Consider the following 22,629-nt stretch of genomic DNA (forward strand, 5'->3'; position numbering starts at 1 on the left):
ATCCTCCTCTGGAAAGGGGGTGAGAGGCTGACTGTGCCGTCAGGCTGCGGGGTCCTCGAACATGACTGTGCCCACGCTCAGCCTGATGCCTAGACCACAGCACTGCCTTTTGCTCTCAATTCGAAGGCCACCGTCACTGCTCCGATCGCCAACAAAGACAGAAGCGTTTTCGATGAAATGGTGAGATGGGGTCAGTCAGGTTAGGGTTAAAATTAGCGCCAATGCCCCAGGTTAAGGACTCGGGTTCATGAGTCTGCCCACACTTCACACACCAGCCACAAGTCCTGGGCCCCCCAGGGGACCCACACCACTGTCCCCCTTGGCCACAAATTTGGGGGTCCCCACAACCTCCTCTCAGGCTCATTCATTTCACCACAACAACTCACAAAACTAAGGAAAGAAGTCACTGAATGTCAGTGAGTCTCGGCTTCCTCATCTGTACCATGTAGCAAACAGTCCCCCCTTGGGGCTCTCCTGAGATCCCACGAGCTCCTGGTTGTGCAAACACCAGGGAACCCTCGAAGGCACAGAGGAGAAGGTAGTTATTTAGGGCAGGAAAAAGACTGTGTTTCAAACTGATTCTCGGCCCTTCTCCCGAGAGCTTCAAGGGCATCTCGGTGTCGAGTGGTAGGCAGCGGGTCGAGGAGGACCCTTCTTTTCCCGTGTCCTTTGGGACACAAATATGCAAATCTGCAAAAACCGTACGTCAGATTCTGTGACCGCCATCTTTGCTGATGACTGTAAAAAACCAAAAATGACTAGAACTTCTTGTGGCTCTCGGGGGAAGGAGTTGACCAACTCCAGCGTTTCTAACACAGCCACGACGGAGGCCGTGGCCGCTTCCGGGTCACCCCCGACAGAAACTCCATCACTCACAGAGCCACGGCCACCTTCCATGTCGCCCTCACAGAGCTGACCTTTCTCTAGAGCCTCAACAATGGCCCAGCAGCTCCAGACTCCTTAGGGACTGGCCTGTTATTCTAGAAAGCCCCACAAAGGGACTGCTCAAGACGACGAGGACAGCTGCTCCAAGAACACGGGCACTGCCACGTGCTGGGACCTGCCAGTGAGTTCCGACAGGAGTGGAACAGGAATCCCCTTGTTTTGGAGGCTCGAGACTGACTCGGTAGCTCCCATCACTGTGTCAGAAGCGCTCACGTACCTCTGGCCTGGGTACCCCTCAGAGTACTTGTTATTTAAGCAAGAGCCTAGGGCCTCCAAAACGGCCCGGCTGGCGAAATTCTCTGAGGCGATCAGCTCCAGCCCGACCCTCTGCCGGTTACTCTCCTTCTTGATGATGTCGTAAACCTGATGAGAGAAAAGGGAAGGTGAGCGGTGAACGTCTGGCCGATACAGGTTCGCGTTCCGCTCTGTTCCAAGCCATAACTGGGGGCGCCTGGGTGGCTCAGTGGGTTAAAGCCTCTGCCTTCGGCTCAGGTCATGATCTCAGGGTCCTGGGATCGAGCCCCGCATCGGGCTCTCTGCTCAGCGGGGAGCCTGCTTCCCCCTCCCCCTCTGCCTGCCCCTCTGCCTACTTGTGATCTGTCAAATAAATAAATCTTTTTTTTTTTAAAGTCATAACCTGGTAAGGAGATGGAACACTAGGACAGATTCATATTTTGCCTGCAGCAGCCGACCGAAACCCAAGCAACCCAGCTGAGAAGACTCAGAAGAGACAAAATCTTCCTCGGATTTTAGTACTTAGGGAGGAATTCACAGAAGACAATGAATTAAGGGAAACAAAATAACTGAAGAGAAAATGCTCCTTCAAATAAGCATCCCACTGAATTTTTCATTTTGCACCCTCTTGTTATCTTCATCCCTACGTTTCACCAAGTTCCTCCCGCCCTGAAGTCTACTCCTTGTTCTTCATCCTTCAGATACAAGCAGCTTTGGTGACCCACAGGGGCAGGAAGTAGGCCAGCAGTGGCTGCGGGCTGGGGGGCTTGGGGGGGCAGTACAGGGGTGACTGCTTATGGGTTTTGGTTTCTCTTTGCGGGGGGATAAAAATGTTCTAAAATTGACTGCAGGGGCGCCTGGGCGGCTCAGTTGGTTATGATCAGGTCATGATCCCGGGGTCCTGGGATCGAGTCCTGCGTCGGGCTCCCTGCTCAGTGGGGCGTCTGCCTCTCTTCTCCCTCTCCTCCTGCTTGTGTTCTCTCAAATAAATAAATAAATAAATAAAATCTTAAAAAAAAAAAAAAGTAAAATTGTGAACATATGAGAACCACCGACATACGCACTTTAATTGGGTGACTTACATGCTACGTGAATGATCTCTCACCTCTAAAACTGTTATAAAAACACACGAATAGGGGTGCCTGGGTGGCTCAGTGGGCTAAAGCCTCTGCCTTCGGCTCAGGTCATGATCTCGGGGTCCTGGGATCGAGCCCCGCGTCGGGCTCTCTGCTCTGCAGGGAGTCTGCTTCCTCCTCTCTCTCTGCCTGCCTCTCTGCCTACTTGTGATCTCTGTCAAATAAATAAAAATAAACCTTAAAAAAAAAAAAAAAACACGAATAAGGGGCGCCTGGGTGGCTCAGTAACTTAAAGCCTTGCCTTTGGCTCAGGTCATGATCCCAGGGTCCTGGGATCGAGCCCCGCATCGGGCTCTGCTCAGCAGGGAGCCTGCTTCCCCCTCTCTCTCTGCCTGCTTGTGATCTCTGTCCGTCAAATAAATGAATAAAATCTTTAAAACAAAACAGAACAAAAACAAAAACAAGCCACACGAATAAAAGATGCTTCTCAGTGTCTAGACACCTGAACTGGAAGGAAAGAGTCAGATCTCAGTGGCCCTCCAATGGCCCTTTCCTCCGGAACAGCCAGAACAGGGCTCTGCATTCTGTGGAAACCCAGAAATACCCCTATTTCCCCACAGCGGGCTTTTAAAGATTTTTAAAATCTTATTTATTTTAGAGAGTGTGTGAGCGACCAGGGTGAGGAGCAGAGGGAGAGAAGACAGAACCCGAAGCAGACTCCACATCTGGCACAGAGCCGGACTCGGGGCTCGATCCCACAACCCTGAGATCATGACCTGAGCCGAAACCAAGAGTGGGACACTTAACCCACTGAGCCACCCAGGTGTCCTCCCACAGAGGACTTTTGGCCACTCTATCAGCCACGGCCCCTAAATGCAGCGTTCTTACACTACCTGCAAGGCTGTCCTCAGTGGGGTTTACTCAGGAGTAGACCAGGAGATGTAAGTAAGACTCCGGGAGCCTCACCTCAGTGTCGCCGTCTTTCAGGGACTGCGCCAGCATTTTATTATGCGAGGACCACAGGTCAGCATCCTTGTGAGTCCCGTTGACTTCCGCCATCGTCGCGCTGGTTCAAAGTTGCCTGAAAATGGAAACACTCCCGGCATTAAATTTAGTTAAAGCTGCTGGTTCTCCCGAATTGCTGAAGGACTGACGCGTTTTATGGACTTTCCCTCACAAGTGCTGGTCAACAGGATGGTCTTCTGTTGCACAACCACTGCGTGGAACTTCTGGTTCCTTCTAGAAGTGTGGAGGTCAGCTCGGGATCCCGTTGGTAGCGAGAACTCCCTGTCCTCCCCCTGAGGCCTGCCCCAGCCTACAGAGCCCGGTACCGCTCTTCCCAACTCTACCTTTCCTGGTTATGGGGCAGCTCCCCACCTAAACCAGGGGCCTTGAAGGCAAGAGCTCAGTGTTACTTTTTTTTTAATCCCACACAGAACCCCAGCATGGCCATATAGGTTTGACAAATGGCGGAACAAACGAATTGCTGATTTCAGTGTTATTCTTCCCATTTTTCTTTTTTTTTTTTTTAAAGATTTTATTTATTTATTTGACAGACAGAGATCACAAGTAGGCAGAGAGGCAGGCAGAGAGAAAGGAGGAAGCAGGCTCCCTGCCAGGCAGAGAGCCCGCTGCGGGGCTCGATCCCAGGACCCCATGACCTGAGCCGAAGGGAGCGGCTTTAACCCACTGAGCCACCCACACGCCCCCTGCCCTCATTTTCCAAGTAATGAAAATGAGGCTCAGAAAAGAAAAAATATCTCAGCCCAGGCCTGCACAGCAGCTCGGCCATGAAGAATGGGCCCAAAACCCCCAAGCACACATTCTGAGTGCCCCAGACTTCCTCCTGTAGGAGCTGTGAGTGAAGGCACGCACTGTTGCTTTCATAGACACCCTCCGGTAAAAACCGCAGGTCAGATCGACACGTCTGTCTTTTTCATCAGAAAACGGTATCCCATGGGGCGCCTTTGGCTCAGGTCATGATCCCAGCATCCTGGAATCGAGCCCCACATCGGGCCCCCTGCTCAGTGGAGAGCCTGCTTCTTCCTCTCCCTCTGCCTCTGCCTGCCGTTCTGCCTACTTGTGGTTTCTCTGTATCAAATAAATCAATAAAATCTTTAAAAAAAAAAAAGAAAGAAAGAAAAAAGAAAATGGCATCCTGTTAAAAGAGCTAAGCGGAAAATGCAAGCTCTGTGCCCTAGGTTTCTGCAGAGGACGACAGTTTGTGGGCAGAGGCACGGCCACCGGTGTGAGAGTTTACATATTGACAGGAACCCACCTCCTTTAGCCAGCAGTTGGCAGCTTTTCAGGGCTTTTCCCCGTCAGTTTGCTAAGTTGTCATTTCAGGACACTCATTTGCTGGCTATTTACTGAGAACCTTCCCGGAGGCAGTCCCAGGGCTGGTACTGGGCACAGGGGCAGTGACAGAAACAGGCAGGAGCCCTGCCTGGCAGCGAGGCAAACCAGGGACTTTAACGCAGTGAGCTACAACGAGCTGAGCGGCATGGGGGACGAGAAAGAGGTACTCGCATGAGCAGGGATCACTGAGGACAGCCGGGTTGGGGGCCCTAGTGGAGGAGACGAACCCAGAGAACATCTAGGCTGGGAAAGAGCCAACCGGGAAGCGAGAGCCCATCGCCCCGGAGTTCTGTGAATTAATACGAAACATACATCGGTCTCTCCTCCTAAAACCCTTGCGATTTCCTGGGGGATAAGAGTGCCTTTTGTTCTACTTAGGTCACTCTGGGTGGGCTCCTGGCGGGTCCACAGAGACCGAGCCAGGATCAGAAGCTTGGAATTTTCCATCCAGACTCCCCATTCTCCAGACAGGGGAGAGGTCCTAGAAACGGAGTTAATGACCCATCGAGTGCAGGCGAGGAAGCCTCCCTAAGAATCCCCGAAGCATGGAGTCTGGCGGGCTTCCCCGTACCCGGAGGGTGGCGCACCCCAACTCTAGGGGGACAGAAGCTGTCGCACGTGGGACTGTCTCACGCCTCACCCTAAGTATGTCTTTATCTGGTTGTTTATCTGTCTCCTTCCTTTATGCTGTTTTTTTACTATATGATGAACTGGTAAAGGTAAGCAAATGTTTCCTCAAGTTCTACGGGCTGTCTCAGCAATGACTGAATCCAAGGAAGTGGGGGGGCTCGTGGGGGCTCATTTGTAGCCAAGTCCTACAGAAGCTGCAGGTAATGGGGAGACCTCCTACTTGCGGTTGGTGTCTAAAACGGGGGGCTGTCTTGTGGGACTGAGCCCTTAACCTGTGGGGTCCGTGCTAACTCCAACTAGTACCAGAACTGAACTGCGGGACCCCCAGCCAGCGTCCCAGAACTGCTGAGACGCAGCAGCAGAAGTAACTTTCCCTATGCAAGTCCACAGGCACACGCTCACTTGCTAGACAAACACACCCACTAGATAAAACAGCCCAACAGTCCCAAGTCACAGTGATCCATCCCCTTTAACCTCCCTAGAGCTCGCAAGAAGGAACTACCAGTAACCATTAACTGGGAAATTCCTCACTGGGGCTTTCAAAGCAGCCGTGATTTAAGTCGAGCGTTAGGAACAAGCCCCGTCTGCAGGCACTTCGGCTTCCATGTAACACATGCTTCTGCAGCAACATGTGGCCTAACTTGCCAAGGGCAGGCAGGCAGCCTGGGAAGTGGCCGGCCACGTGCACCACGTTGCTGTCCCAGGGGGAGAGACGGGGAAAATGGTTTTGGCACTCTGCCACCGCTTTTCCCCGTTCTCCGTGCTGATCCCTGCACTCAAGGATGGCCAGGACAACCCAAGGCTCTCTGCGTGAGCCCACACACATGCCCTCGACAGGTGGTAACTCACCCCCCGCCCAAAAAAAGCACAGGAGCCAAAACAGGTGTTCTGGTTCTAGAATCTTGAAGAGCAAGCTTCTTCTAAATATGGATCACTCGAAGAGGATTTGAAGGTGACAAGCAACACGAGAAGATATTGCTCAAACGCCAGGTAACTAAAGTCTACGTGGAGCCCCTCCTCCAAGGCAGGTCAGATCTACAATCATTCTGGGAAAGGCAATCCCTGGCACCCGGCTCAGGACAAGGAACAAAGTCCCCACCTGCAACTCCCCGCTCCCTGGCTTCCCTTGGGCAGAAAACACGTGAACTCCAGCTCTGGCTGCAAATCTTTTTCTTAGGGGAGATGCTAATTCTGAAACCCTGGGGGAGAGCAGCAGGCGGGGACACGCCCCCCACCTCACGTAGGGGGAGGAGTTTTCTACCCTCAGGATCAGGCCTCCTTCCCCAATACAGGGCCCTTAATCCACGCCCTTCTTAAGCCCATTCGCTATTTTCGTTTTCGTTTTTAGATTGTATTTATTTATTCCAGGCAGGGCGGAGGCAGAAGCAGGCTCACTGCAGAGCAGGAAGCCCAATGCGGGAGTCTCCCAGGCGCCCCAAACCCATAGCTTTCTTGAGTCCAGATCGAGCTTTTTGTTTTAATTGTGAAAACTTTTTTTTAAAAGATTTTTATTTATTTGTTTATTTGACAGACATCACAAGTAGGCAGAGAGGCAGACAGAGAGGGGAGGGGGCAAAGCAGGCTCCCCGCTGAGCAGAGAGCCCGATGCGGGGCTCGATCCCAGGACCCCGAAATCATGACCTGAGCCGAAGGCAAAGGATTAACCCACTGAGCCACCCAGGCGCCCTAATTGTGAAAATGTTTTAATTCTTTATCCGAACATAGAGTTCAGGGGCGCCTGAGTGGCACAGTTGGTTACATGTCTGCCTTCGGATCCGGGCATGATCCCAGAGTCCTGGGATCCAGCTCTGCATCGGGCTCCCGGCTCAGGGGGAAGCCCGCTTCTCCCTCTCCCTCTGCTTGTTCTATCTCAAGTAAATAAATGAAATCTTAAAACAAAAAGGGGCGCCTGGGTGGCTCAGTGGGTTGAGGCCTCTGCCTTCTGCTCAGGTCATGATCCCAGGGTTCTGGGATCGAGTCCCGCATCGGGCTCTCTGCTCAGCGGGGAGCATGCTTCCTCCTCTCTCTCTGCCTGTCTCTCTGCCTACTTGTGACCTCTCTCTGTCAAATAAATAAATAAAATCTTTAAAAGAAAAACAAAAACACACACAAGACAATTTAAGGTGGTGGTGACTGCCATGAGGCCAGTAAATGGGGGGAGGGCTTCTTTAGGCCAGGCCGTGAAAGGTGTCTGAGCTAAGATCTGAATTGGGAAAGATCCAAGTTTCTGAGATCCAGGGTAAGAGCAAACACACTTTATCCTCCTGAATCATCCCTCACCTTATCACCTTTAGCGCAAAGGCCCTAAGATGGTTACAAGTTTGACTTGCTGAGGGCCAGAAATCAGGCCCATGTGGCTGAAGCTTGGGGAACAAAGCAGACACGAGAGATGATACTCAGAAGCAGTGAGAGCCGGGATGGGAGAACAGATTCTTCCCTTTGACGGCGCATACGTCACAAGTTTCAAACGGTGTTCTAGAAATCTTGGTCTGAAGCCATTTCTTAAGCCATCTGTGAAATCTGAAACTAACAACTAGAGAAACCCAACTGGGGGAGATCAAGGTTCCCTGTGCCAAAAAGCAGGTGGGGGACACCTCCCCAGCTGGATCCCTCCAATCCTCCCACGTCCCCACAGTGAAGCCCACAGCCCAGGAAACCGCTGAAGCCAGCCTGACGGGTTCGAATCCTGCTCTCCACTTCGTAACATGCAACCCCAGTTACTGACACGTTTCTCAGTCCCCTCCTGTAAAACCCGGGAGCGAAGACTGTTCAGAGTGGCCAGCGAGAGTTAAAAGCCGCCGGACACACCTGAGCACTCAAACCAGCGCCGGGCACGCCAGGCGCACAGTAAGAACCCAAGTACCAGCTACCACGGAAGAAACAGAGGGACTTGCAGCCGTCTTTGTTAGCGCTCAGGCATCTGGGCCGAGCCCCGGGCAGGACAGCGCCCGCTGCAGCTGCCACTTTCGTTACACTGCTGGATATTTCTGTTGGGGAAACGTCACTCATGCGTGACATGATCTTCACCTCAACCCCACGGAAACAGCTGGAAAGTGAATTGACTTGCCAAGGCCATCAGCCTCCCCACGGCCCCCAATCTCTCTGGGCCTGTGTCACACAAGTGGAAGCAGCCAGAAGTCCCCCAGGGAACTGCTGAATGCCACCTGCGTGTCCCACCCGCAGAGTTTGTGCTGCCCGGTTTACAGAGGAGGAAACTGAGGCTCGGAGCAGTGAGTGGTCTAAGGCCCTGCGACGGTCAGAATCCGAACTCCGGGTTACCTCTAGCTCCAAAGCCCGTTCGGTGACCCCGCGCTGCGTGAAAGCACAGACTGCCCGCTTCCAGGCCGTGTTCCCGCGTGAGAACTTTACGGTGCGGTGCCCTAAGAGCCTGCACCGGCGTCTCGAGTCCCGCAGCTGCCTGAGAAGACGCGTGCGGTGCGCTGGCCTCGGCGGGCCAAGGGTCACTCGACTTCCAGGACCTCTTGGCATGGGGCACCGGGCAAGAGCCGCACAGTGCAACGTCTGTGTCGGAGCACGGGGGTGACAGGTGGCAGCCGGCCGGCGCAGCCGCTCCCCCGCGGGAGGCCGTTCGCAGTCCGCAGAGCAGCGCGACCATGTGTGCAAGGCAAGAGCGCGCACGCGTGGGTTCCGGGCTCTGCCGTTTTGCTCTCCGCAGGGTCGCGCCCACATGGGCTCCTCCCGTCCAGCCTCACCTTCCTCGTCTGTAAAATGGGCTACTGGTAGCGCCCCCGCAGCTCTGCTGAGCGCATTCTGGAGCCCGCGAAGGGCGCCCTTGACCCGAAAATGCTCGGCGAGAAAAGGGCTCGGGCGGAGCGGCCCCTGCGGCAAAGGCTGCGCCCTCCGCCGCCCCCGCCCCTCACCTTTTCCGGCTTCTCCGAGCTGCGGGGGAAGCGCGGCGCCAAGACGCACAAAGAGCGCGCGCACCGCGAGGGCCCGGGGACACCAAGGTCCTGGCACCCGGCTGCCCACCTACCGGAACAGGGTCCCGCACACCGGCCCAGCGACCCCGACGCCCCACGCTGCTGCCGCCGCGGCCAGAGTCCGAGACCCCCCGGCCTGCGCTCCACTAGGTGCCCACCACGTGACACCTGCCCCGCGCGTCCGGAACCCAGAATCGGCGCGGCCGGGGTTCGCGCACCACTCGGTGCCCGGCGCCCGCCGCCCGGTCCCGCCCCCGGCGGTGCCCAATCGAGCCGCAGCCCCGCCCCCCGAGGCGCGGGCGCTACTGGCTGCGGCGGAGCGGTGGGCGGGGCTTGCCGGGCGGGGAAGCCCCGCCCCGCCCGCGCGAGGTTGCACCCGGCAGCTGCTCACTCGTCGCGGCTCCGGGCTAGGGGCGGGGGTTTCCAGGGTGTCCGCAGAGGGCCTGTCCCAGGGGAGCTGCGTGGGCCGCGGAGTTACAGGGACGTTTGCGTCGTCCTGGTTGCAGTGTAGCGCAGTGGTCATTTAAATAGGACAAACGTGGGTTCGATCCTAACTCTGATCCTATTACTACGTATGGAGTCCTAGACCAGTCAGTTCACGGGAGTTTCCGATTTCTTAACTTTGAGCTGGACGGAATTCATCGGCCTGACCCGACTCCCGGGAGGATTAACAGACATAGCGGAAACACTTAACGTCGTACCTGACTTATATTCCAAGGGCTCAACAAACAGCCATTTTTAAGAATAATAAAACGAATTCTAGTCACACCCTCCTGAGAGCACACTCTTTTGCAACTAAGGCTTTTGGACTTCGGTGCCCAATTTTAGGAAAAATTCAGCTAAGTCAGTCTAAACAGAACACGCCCCCACCACTAACCTTCCGTATCTGGATTCCTTGTCCTCCACCATTCTTGGCGATGTCGGGTCACCCTGGACTGGTTAGTTTAGTCAGATTCCCCCTTAGCCCTGGTGTTTGCTCTTGTTAATTTACCACCCACTGACCTCCCTCGAGCCTCCTCGGCTGTAGACTCCTCATTGCCCACGCTATATTCAGAGTGCAACCGTCTCTCTCCCCCACTGCAACTGACCATCCAGCAAATTTGGTTTCCGGTAAGGGCTCTCTTCTTGACTTGTACATGGCTACCTTCTCACTAAGTCCCCTCACATGGCCTTTCCTTGGCGGGTGTGTTCCCGCGCCGACAGGGACAGAGAGCGCAAGATCTCCGGTGTCTCGTCTTACAGGGACACTAATCCTATCAGATCAAGGGCCCACCCTTTCGCCTTCTCTTAACCTTAATTACCTCCTAAAGACCAAAATTTCCAAATACAGTCCAGTTGGGGGTTAGGCTTCCAACATAAGAATGGGCGGGGGTGGGGAAGAGGGCGGGGAGGATGACACAATTCATTCCATTGCAATCGGAATGGCTAAAATCGAAAGGTCATGCCCTTGCCAAAGGCTGGAGAAGAAGCTAAGAAACTCATCCATCACTGGTAGAGATGTAAAATGGTACAGCCACTTTGGAAAAGTTTTTCAGAGTCTTAACAAACTAAACCTACACTTTCCATGTTACCTAGCATCCATACTCCTGGGATTTTACCTAGAGAAATGAAAACTTTAGTCTACATGACCTATACATAAGTGTTCACAGCAGCTTTATTTGCAATACCCGCAAACTGGAAACAACTCAAATGCCCTTCATTAGATGAATGGTTAAACCAACTGTTGTTCGAGCTTTTCATTTTTCCATTCCGTACTTACGGAAGTCAAGATTCTAAAACCAACAGGCTTCCAAAATCGATCCGCCTTGTCCTACAGAGAGTGATGATAACCTAAAAAGCAGCTTCAAAGAGATGAAGAGGGTCATAATGAAGGAGATAACCAAGAGATGAGCCAGACAAACAAGAGGGAAATGCAAAAGTTGAGTCAAAAGGGAATATTTCAGCTAACACAGGAGTCCCATCAGCCTCTGATTCTAAAGAAGAAGGGGACGCTTAAGAAGGTAAAAAGAAGGGGCACCTGGGTGGCTCAGTTGGTTTGCAACTGCCTTCAGCTCAGGTCATGATCCTGGAGTCCCCCGATCGAGTCCCACATTGGGCTCCCTGCTCAGCGGGAAGTCTGCTTCTCCTGCTCATCTCTCTCCTCTCATTTGCGCTCGTTCTCTCTCTCTCTCAAATAAGTAAACAAAATTTTTAAAAAAAAAGGTAAAAAGAAGAGGGGCGCCTGGGCGGCTCAGTCGGTTGGGCGTCCAACTCTTGGTTTCAGCTCAGGGTCATGATCTCATGGATTGTGGGATCAAGCCCCACATTGAGCTCCACTTAAAAAAAACAAAACAAAAAAAAAGAAACAAAGAAAAAAACTGAGCACTGAACAACATGTAACCTACTATAATGAAAATAAATCTTTTTGGTTCAATGCACTAATTCAGTGGCCAGAAAGAGAATACAAATAGAGCAAACAAGAGATGGAAATCTTGAGACAGATTCGTTGACTGAATATTCTAGATTCTGAATTGAGGACTTCATTGTCAATAGCATTATTCCTGTGTTACAACTGTTGTAAAAATTTCCCGTAAGGACAACACTATGTACCGAGGCAGGCCATCATCCTGTTGAAAGTTTTTTTTTTTTTTTTAACCAAGCTTAAGATAAAGCTATGTGTTTGAAAGTTATAAGTTCTGAGGAAGACAGAAATCGTACATTATTTCACTTAGAAAAAATAAAAATTTATTTTGTCTGGAAGTTAGGTGTTAAGCTGGAAGAGCTAAATGTGCCCCCAGAAATGTGCCGATTGTGCCCTTCCCCGGACATTCCTTTGTTGTGTAATTCTTGAGAATCCCAATACTTGTGTGTGTGTTTTTTTTTAATCCTAAGGGATTTGGGGTGTCTGGATGGCTCAGCGGGTTAAAACCTCTGCCTTCGGCTCAGGTCATGATCTCAGGGTCCTAGGATCGAGCCCCACATCGGGCTCTCTGCTCAGCAGGGATCCCGCTTCCTCCTCTTTCTCTCTGCCTGCCTCTCTACTTGTGATCTCTGTCTGTCAAATAAATAAATAAAATCTTAAAAAAATTAAAAAAAAAACAAAACCTCTTAAATCCCAAGGGATTAAATGGTAGACTTGGAAGAAAAAGAAATCTGTGCTGGAATACCACCCAGCAATAGAAAGTACTGAGCTGTTGATACACAAAACAATTTGGATGGGTCTCTATAGATATATAGAAGATGTGGCCATGAGAGAAACTGGGTGAAGGGTACATAGGCCCTCTTTGTACTATCTTAGAAATTTCCTGTGAGGGGGGTGGGAGGTTGGTGCAACAAGGTGGTGAGTATTAGGGAGGGCACGTATTGCATGGAGAACATGTTTTGCATGGTGCAAAAACAATGAATACTGTTACATTGAAAAGAAATTAAAAAAAGAAAAGAAATAAAAAATAGTGTTTTGATAATCTAAAAAAAAAAAAGAAATTTCCTGTGAATTGCGATTATTTTGAAATAAGAAAACTTCTAGGAAAAGTCTCAAAGAGATCAAACAGATCCACAAGGAACTTAACTATCTTCCGGAACAAAGTTCAACACCTTTAAAAAAAAAGACAACAAAGTCTAGATAGTCAACCAATACCATCCACAGTGTCCTGTATCCAATCAAAAGTTAAGAGACATGCCAAGAAGCAGAAATATGTGACCTATAACTAGGAGAAAATATCAATGAATATAAACAGATGCAGAAATGATAAAGGTGTTGAAACATGCAGATAAGAATAAGAAAACAGCTTTTATAATTGTGCCCAAGCATTTAAAAGCATATATGAATACAGTGAGAAGGGAAATCAGTATAATCAAAAGCTTTAGAAAAAGTCAAAAAACCGGGGCACGTGGGTGGCTCAGTTGGTTCAGCATCCCACTCTTGATTTCATCTCAGGTCATGATCTCAGGGTTGTGAGATCCAGCCCCAAGTCCACCCACTTGTGCTCCGTGAGGAATCTGCTTCAAGATTCTCTCTTTCTCTGTCCTTTACCCCCACCTCTCTCTCAAATAGATAAATCTTTCAAAAATTCAACAAAATTTATAAGACTTTACCTAGAATAATCAAGAAAATAAAAGAAAAGGTAAAAATTACATGAGTACAGACCATAAAATTGTTGAAAGAATAATAAGAGAATTAAACAAAACAGACAAACTCCCTCAAAGACACACATTACCAAAACTTACTCATGAAGAAATAGAAATTATGAATAATCTTATATCAAGTAAAGACCTTGAATTCATATTTTTTTAAAGATTTTATTTATTTGATAGCGAGAGAGAGAGATCACAAGTAGGCAGAGAGGCAGGCAGAGAGAGAGAGAGAGAGAGAGAGGGAAGCAGGCTCCCTGCCGAGCAGAGAGCCCAACGTGGGGCTCGATCCCAGGACCCTGAGATCATGGCCTGAGCCGAAGGCAGCGGCTTAACCCACTGAGCCACCCAGGCGCCCCTTGAATTCATATTTTTTAAAAGTTCCCACAAATAAGACTCCAGGCCAATGTAGTTTTCCTACCTATCAAACATTTAAGAAATAATGCCAATTCTATACAAAGTCTTTCAGAAAAATAGAGAAGTAGTAAACACCTTCCAACACATTTCATGAGCCCAGCATTACTTATAGAAAAACTAGACAAAAATCATTAGAAGAAAACTACAGACCACTATCCCTCGTGAACAGAGATATAAAAGTTCCTATAGCAAAACAATAGCAAACCATATAAATATATGCACGATCATATATTTGATCAAGTGGGGTTTATCCCAGAAATGCAGTTTATTTCAACATTCGAGTATCAATCAATGCAAGTCACATATTAATAGAATAAAGGAGAAAAAATATGATCATTACAATAAATGCAGGAAAAGCATTGGTCAGTTTTAGCACCAAGTTGTTTTTTTTTTTACTATTATCAATAAAGCTGCTATAAACATCCCTGCACAGATTTTTCATTTCACTTATATAAACACCTAGGAAAGACGGCTGGCTCTTATGGTAAGTATAACCTTTTTTAAAATTTTTTAAGATTTTATTTACTTATTTGACAGACAGAGATTACAAGTAGGCAGAGAGACAGGCAGAGGGTGGGTGGGAAACAGGCTCCCCACCGAGCAGAGAGCCAGATGCGGGGCTCGATCCCACAACCCTGACTTCATGAGCTGAGAGGAAGGCAGAGGCTTAACCCACTGAGCCACACAGGTGCCCCGGTAAGTATAATTTTATAGTAAACTGCCAACATAGTTTCCAAAGTGGCTGCATAAATTTGTGCTCCCATAAATAAGAATGAGAGTTATCGTTTTCGAATTCTCATCTGCACAGCAGTTTCCCCCCTTATCCCCAGGGACTATGATCCAAGACCCTGTGGATGCCTGAAACCATGGATAGTACCAAACCCTATATATATATACTGTGTTCTTCTCTAAATGTCTATACCTATGATAAAGCTTAATTTATAAATTAGGCACAGTAAGGGATTAACAACAATAACTAATAATAAAGTAGAACAATTACAGTAATGGAATGTAATAAAAGTTATGTGAATACGGTCTCCCTCTCAAAATATCTCATTGCACTATGTTCACTCTTCTTGTGACGATGTGAGATGGAAACATGCCCGTGGGATGAGACGGTGTGAGGTGGATGACAAAGGCATCGTGATGGAGTGTAGGCTACTATCCATCAGGGGATAGGATGCATAGGAGAGAGTATCATCTGCTTCTGGATGACCCTGGGTAACTGAAACCCTGGGAAACAAAATGATGGATAAGGGGAGATCTATTGGATTTGGTTTTGTCGGCGTTTTGGATTTTTTTTTAAGGTGGGGGAAGCAGGGAGAGACAGAGGGAGAGAGATGATCTCAAGCAGACTCCCTGCTGAGTGCAGAGCCCAACTTGAGGCTCAATCTCAGAACCCTGAGATTGTGACATGAGCTGAAATCAAGAGCTGGATGCTTAACTGAATGAGCCACTCAGGTGCCTTTCTTTCTTTTTCTTGTCTAATTGCGCTGACTAGAACCACTAGCATAATTATGCATAGTAGTAGTGAGAGCAGATATCCTTTTCTTGTTCTTGATCTTAGAAGGAAAGGATCTAGTCTTTTTTTTTTTTAAGAATATTTATTTATTTATTTGACAGACAGAGAGAGAGGGAACAAGAGCAGGGAGAGTGGGAGAGGAAGAAGTAGACCTCCTGCTGGGCAGGGAGCCCAGTGTGGGCCTCGATCCCAGGACCCTGGGATCATGACCTGAGCCTAAGGCAGATGGTTATCAGCCTGAGAAAGTTCACTTCTCCTCCTAGTCTGTTGAATGTTTTTATCGTCAAAGAGTTTTGGGCTTTGTCAAATGATTTTCCTGCATCTTTTGAGATTATTATGTAATATTTTAAAAATTATATAGTCCGTATAATACATTAATTTGTTTTTGAATGGCCAACCAACTTTGGATTCTGGGGATAAATCCCACTTGGTCATAGTATATAATTTTTTTATATGTTGGTGGATTCAGTTTGCTAATAATTTGTTAAGGATTTTTGTTTTTATATTTGTGAGAGATGTTTCTAATTTTATTTTCTTTCTGATGTCTGGTTTTAGCATCAGAATAATACTAGCTTCATAGAATGGGCTGGAAAGTGTTCCTCGCTCATCCATTTTTGGGGAGAGATTGTGAGGAATTAATTCTTCCTTAAATATTTGGTCAAATTCACCAGTGAATTTGGGCTTATGTTTTTCTTTGTGGGTGGAACTTTTAAAAAATATTTTTTTTATTTGACACAGAGAAAGACAGAGATCACAAGTAGGCAGAGAGGCAGGCACAGAGGGGGCAGCAGGCTCCCTGCTGAGCAGAGATCCTGATGTGGAGCTGATCCCAGGACCCTGAGACCATGACCTGAGCCAAAGGCAGAGGCTTAACCCATTGAGCCACGCAGGTGCCCCTGTGAGTGGAATTTTGAGGACTAATTCAATTTCTTACTTTTTATTGGTTTATTTGGAGTCTTTATTTTTTCTTCCATCAGTTTCAGTAGATTAGTTTCTAAGCACTTGTCCATTTTACCTAGTTATCCAATTTATTGGCATACATTTCCTTCAGCCATTATTTCTTTTTTTTCTTCTCTCTTTCCTCTCCTTGTACTCCCATTGTACATATGTTGGTGCATTTAATGGTATTGTAAATTTCTCTGAGGCTGTATTCACTTTTCTTCATTCTTTTTCTCCTTCTTATTCTTTGGATTGTATAATCTCTATCAATCTATCTTTAAGTTCATTAGTTTTTTCTTCTGCCATTTCTATCTATTGTTGGGAATCAATAGGAATTTTTCATCTCAGTTGTACTTTTCAACTCCAGAATCTCCATTTGGTTCTTTTTTTAAAAAATGACTTCTATTTTTTATTAATAGTATTTATTTGATGTGACATTGCCATTATACCACTTGCTTTTTTTTTTAAAGATTTTACTTATTTATTTGACAGATCACAAGTAGGCAGAGAGGCAGGCAGAGAGAGAGAAGGGAGGAAGCAGGCTCCCTGCCAAGCAGAGAGCCCAATGTGGGACTCGATCCCACGACCCGAGATCATGATCTGAGCCGAAGGCAGGGGCTTAACCCACTGAACCACCCAGGCGCCCCTCCCCTACATAATTTATGAGAGTTCCAGTTGCTCCACAACCTCATCAACACTTGGTATGTTCACAGGAACAAAAAAACCTTGGGATTTTTATAATATAGGAATGCTGGCCATACTGACTCCGTTTTTGACCCACCATCTTGTTGTTTGCTTAATGACTTCTTCAAACCGTCTAATGATTGATGTATAAAAACTCCAAACTCCTATTCCAAGACCACAGCATTTAGGGAGGCTGTTCCAGATTTCAGTGGGCTCACAGCATGCTTTTCTCCTCCAGAGGCAAGGACCGTGCCAAGTCTCTTAAACATTAGGTGTCAATCATGTATGTGTGAGCACTCCCCCACACATCCCCCTTCCTCTAAAACCAGTAGGTTAAAAACTGGGCTTTTGCTGAGATTGGCTGCACAGCTGTCTGGAGAGCTGTCCCCCAGATCCTGTCAGAAAGTTACCCAAAATAAAACTCTGTGTATTCTGTATGGAGTTGGATGCTTTGCTTTTTCAATCTCAAGGTGCATTCCCAGTTTGGGACACGTTATATATCCTGCTCTTGAACACATAATCAGTGCGGGGGAAGGGAGAAAGGAAGGGCACGAGCTCAGTACAAAACCGGTTACTGCTTCACCCAGCAAAAAAACCAAACCAAACCAAAAAACAACCTTATACTCCTTGGGGCCATCTTCTACACTGGACGGAAAATAAAAGCACACCTTAGTGTTGCAGAATTGTAAAATCCGCTGGCTCCAGTCCTTTGGCAGGTAACGTTTCCCGTCCCCAGAATGTCGTCTGTCCTCCGGCTGGTAGGATGAAACTGCAAGACGCTGAAAGCTCACAGAGTCATTCTCCAGGTTTTGCATCATTTCTTTAATAACAACGTCTCCTGATCGCCCTTGCTTGTCCTTCTGGCCTTTGTCCCCTCCGTCCTTCGCGGCAGAGTGATTTCTTTTCGAAACGCCAGGCTGCTTGAAGCTCTGCGGTCCCCTCGCTCTGACCCGGAAGCCGGACATTCACTGCTTCCGGCCCACACCGGAAGTTGTCGCAGGAAGTTGTTTGGCGACTGACCCCGCCCCCGGCTTGCGGGTGGAGCCCCGGATGGTCCACGGGCAGAATGGACCCGAGTTTCGAGAGGTTGTTGGGGCACCAGAAGTTCTCTCTGTCCCTTTTCGTTGCGTCGTACGTGGGTGTGGGTTCTGGAACTGTCGCTTCTCACTGTTCTTGCCAGAGAACCCAGCCTGAGGATGGGGCGACCAGGGAGGGCGGTGGTGTCGGGTTGCGAGAATGGGGTCAAAACAGAGTCCCAAGCCATTCTTGATCACTGGAATTGTCCAGTGACCCGAGCCAAGAAATTCTCCTTCTTATTAATTTTTGAGGACTTACTTATTTGAGGGGCGGGGCAGAGGGAGAGGGAGAGGCAGGATCTCAAGCGGACTCCACACCGAGCATGGAGCCCCACCCGGGGCACGATCGCAGGACCCTGAGATCGTAACCTAAGCGGAAACCGGGAGTGGGATGTTTAACTGACTCAGCCACCCAGGCGCCCCTCTCTTGTTCAGAAGTTTGCCCTTTGCTTTTCTAAAGATCACTTTTACACTGCGATTATGTATCTGAAGCTTTTCTAAACACCGTACATGTATTAACTCATTGACACTTACAAAACCTTGGGATGTAGGCCTACTTTTTATTCACCATTTACAGATGAGGAAACTAAAATAGACTGTAAGTAACTTAGCCAACGTCCATAGCTAGTTAATGTTACAGCCACGTCCGGAGCCTAGTCAGTTTGGTCATGGCGTTCTTGCTCTTAACCCACACCATGACCCGAGTGAAATACTGCCCTCTCCAGAGGCAGACCCTGAATTAAGGATTTGATACACTAGTTTATTTGGGAGAGGATGTTAAGAAACATCAATAAGGGGGTGCCTGGCTGGCACAGTCAGTTACATGTCCAACTGTTGGTTTCTGCTCAAGTCGTGATCTCAGGGTGGTGAGATCCAGCCCCACGTCGGGCTCCAGGCTCAGCGCGGAGTCTGCTTGAGATTCTCTCTCCCTCTGCCTCTCCCTCTGTTCCTCCTGCTCGTGTGTGCTCTCTCAAATAAATAAATGGATCTGAGGGGAAAATAAGGAAACGTCAGAAAACAGTACAGGAGAGAAAGTAGCCAGCAAAGCCCATGGCTCAAGTGAATTACTGCTGTAAGTGATTGGGTCTTAATCCTTTTGAAGAACTCTAGCATGGAACATGTACGTTCTGATCACCTATTGCTGAAGAACACACCCCCCCCAAACTTAATGCCCTAAGACAACAACTACGATGGATTATTTACTGTATCTCATGGTTCTGGTGGTGGCTTGGGCTCAGCTAGCAGGTTCTTGCTTGAGGTCTTTGGTGTGGTTACAGTCACAGGAGGCTGGGGCTTCTCCACTCACCTGTCTGATGGTCCTTGCTGGCTGAGCTGGGACCTCTGTGGGGGCATTTGGTTAAAGCATGGACACAGCTCCTGTCAGAAAGTTCCATGGCCTCTGCACATGGCCGGGCCTTGCTCACTGCCTGGTGGCAGGGTCCCAAGAGTGAGCTTCCCACCCAGAGAGCCAGGGACCTTTTATGACCTAGCCTCGAAATTCACACTGCATCACTTCCATTGCATTCTGTGTGTTACAAGTGCATCACTAAGTTCAACCCAGACTCAAGGGTTGTGGAATCAGATTCTGCCTCTTGATAGGAGGGTGGTCAAAAGCCAGAACCTGTCCTGGAGTGCCTACCCCTATGTGAGAGAGAAACAAACTCTTCTACGGTATGTTTTTCTCTTATGGGTGGTGGATCCCTTCCGTCTGGGGCAAGCTTCGGATCCTTCTCTTTACTCACCTGGTCGCCATCCTCACTGCCTAATGTATGTTACATTAGAATTTTTATAGATGCTGGAAGAATTTGTTTTTAAGGGCTTTCAACCCAACAGCCCAAAACCATGAGCAGAAGAAAAGGCTAGCTTCTTGCTTTGAGAGGCAGGGTTGGAAGAAATGCAGCAAGAAGAAGATCAAGCTAAGAGGCACAGTGTGCTGTAATTCCCAAGACACTTAGGTCTTTAACATGGTGTTAACATCCACTGAGGCATGAGGCTCCTCCAAGGCAGGAACCGGGACTGTTCGGTGGGACCCTTAGCACCTGACGCAGGGCCTGGCACACTCAGTGCATACTGTAGGAGGGAAGGAATGGGCAAACGCCCAAAACTCTGTGTGTGTGCACAGAGAATTTTATAAATATTTTGTTTGGCTGGCTCAGTTGGGTGAGCATGGGACTCTTGATCTCAGGATGGTGAGTTTGAGCCCCACATGAGGGGTAGAGTTTACTTAAAAATAAATAAATATTTAAAAATAAAAATATTTTATTTGTAAATAATTTCAAATTCACAGAGAATTTCTGAGAATCGGAATAATAGAACATTTGTGTGCCTTTTCCTTTACCCATAGGTCTCATACTGCTAACATTTTGCCCCATTAGTTTAATAAATAATAATATGCCTATAACAAATAATATTACATATGCTAACATAATGACATATAACATATAATTATTATAAATGTTATATATAATTATATATTATAGCTTTAGCATATAGTAATATATCTATTATATATAATTATATATTAAAGCTATAATACATAATATAGCTATAAAATATGATGCATGTACTAATATATATTCTTACATATAATCATATTATGTATGATTATATATCATGTATTATAGTTATATATGGTTTTATAATATAATCATATAAAATTATATATAATATATTACTTATAATAGTATAATATATAGCAATAATATGTGATAATTATATATATGTATATATATAGTTGGCCCCTGACAATATGGGTTTGAACAGGATGGGTCCACTTACATAATTTTATTTTTTATTTATTTTTTTAATGATTTTATTTATTTATTTATTTGACAGACAGAGATCACAAGCAGGCAGAGAAGCAGGTAGAGAGAGAGGAGGAAGCAGGCTCCCCGCTGAGCAGAGAGCCCGACGCGGGGCTCGATCCCAGGACCCTGAGACCATGACCTGAGCGGAAGGCAGAGGCCCAACCCACTGAGCCATCCAGGCGCCCCACTTATATAATTTTAAAAAATCTTTTTAAATAAACACATTACAGTACTATAAGTGTATTTTCTCTTCCTTGTGATTTTTTTAAAGATTTTATTTATTTGAGAGAGACAATTTCTCAGATTTTCTTTGTTGTCAATGACTTGACTTAAAAAAAAGATTTATTTATTTGAGAGAGGGTGAGAAAATGTGAGGGTGGGGGGAGGGGCAAAGAGAGAGGGGAGGCAGACTCCACACTGACCATGGAACCCAACACAGGGCTCGATCTCATGACCCTGAGGTCGTGACCTGAGCGGAAACCAAGAGTCAGACACTTAACCGATTTAGCCACCCAGGCACCCCAACAGTGACTTGAGTTTTGAGGAGTACTGGTCAGGTATTTTGTAGAAACTCCCTCCACTTGGGTTTTTCTGGTGATTGTCTCATGGCAAGACCAGGTGAGACCATCTCATCATGTCATACAAGGGGTCCGTGACCTCAGGATGACTTAATTGCTGTTGACCTTGACTGCCTGGCTGAGGGAAGTTTCTACACTGTGAAGTCACTCCTTTCTTCCCCTGACTCCCTAACTTGTCTGTCCTCCCTTCTTTCTCTTTCTAAATAGAAGGCTCCTTGTTTTGTGTTCGTCTGTTCCTTTATTATTAGATTCTCTGCCAGTATGCCTGTGTAAGTGACGTTGAGTCCTCCCTGGGGCATCATATCAGGAGACACACGTACGAAGGCCATCTGTGTGTCCTTGGTGATGTTGAGGCTGATGACTCAGTAGAGATGTTGTCTGATTGTCCCACTGAACAGCCACGCTTTTCTTTCTTTTTATTCATAAGCAAATCATATTCAGATTTTCTAAACACAAAATTTCCCCATTTTAACCATTCTTCAGTGTATATTCAGGGGCATTGAGAACATTCCCAGTGTTGTGCGGCCATCCCCACTGTTTCCACTCTGACGCTATCTAGGTGCTCACCAAGTGTGGTTCATTGGGACAAAAGATGCTCCTCTCACCTGGAAATTCCGAGAGATTTAGGAATGCTGTGTCAGAAACTGGAGACAAAGACCAAGTATTTATTTTTATTTATTTGTATTATAAAGTTCACTCTACATTCTGCCCTCTGCCCACACTCTGGTAACCACCATTCTACTTTCTATCTCTATGAATTTGACAATTTCAAGTACTTTGTATACGTAGATTCAAGGAATATTTGTTCTGTTGTGTCTGGCTTATTTCACTTACCATAATGTTTTCAAGGTTCATCCATGTTGTAGGTTCTAGTAAGCTCCAGCCAGAAATGGGGCTTAAGTCATGATCCTGAGACCAAGAGTCACATGCTCTACCGACTGAGCCATCCAGGTGCCCCTCAGTCCTTTTTAAGGCTGAATAATATTCTATTATTTGTAAATGCCATATTTTCTTTGTCCATTCATTCACTGATGAACACTTTTGTTATATCAACCTTTTGGCTATTGTGAATAATGCTGCTAAGAATATTAATGTACAAATACCTCTTCAAGTCCTTGCTTTAAACTCTTTTGAATATATACCTGGAAATGGAATTAATTCTTTTGGATACATGCCTAAAAGTGAAATTGCCTTATACATTGTGTGTCCAAAAACATAAACTAGTAACTTTGAAATGCATTTGTCTCTTAAATCGTGTAGAAAACAAAATGTCCTTACAGACCAAAGTTATAACAATACTAGCTTCTAGACT

At 47.4% G+C, this 22,629-nt stretch overlaps 1 protein-coding gene across 4 annotated transcripts in view; it reads right to left on the bottom strand.

Moving 5' to 3' along the window:
* SHMT1 (serine hydroxymethyltransferase 1) overlaps window positions 1–17,780 on the bottom strand; it is a 31,222-nt gene extending 13,442 nt beyond the window's left edge. Inside the window, exons 1-3 of one of the 4 annotated variants that reach the window (XM_045984590.1) lie at window positions 17,525–17,780; window positions 3,222–3,336; window positions 1,163–1,308 (exon numbers count right to left, since the gene is read on the bottom strand). In XM_045984590.1, the coding sequence (XP_045840546.1) occupies window positions 1,163–1,308; window positions 3,222–3,314 (239 nt within the window). In that variant the 5' untranslated portion in view covers window positions 3,315–3,336; window positions 17,525–17,780. Of the gene's footprint in view, window positions 1–1,162; window positions 1,309–3,221; window positions 3,337–8,522; window positions 8,742–9,124; window positions 9,422–17,524 lie in introns of those variants that run through there. The other 3 variants (XM_045984589.1, XM_045984588.1, XM_045984591.1) reach the window with 3 other exon arrangements.
* Window positions 17,781–22,629: the final 4,849 nt, after the last annotated feature.

This window comes from Meles meles, chromosome 18 (genome assembly GCF_922984935.1).
Source record: "Meles meles chromosome 18, mMelMel3.1 paternal haplotype, whole genome shotgun sequence".
Lineage (NCBI taxonomy): Eukaryota > Metazoa > Chordata > Mammalia > Carnivora > Mustelidae > Meles > Meles meles.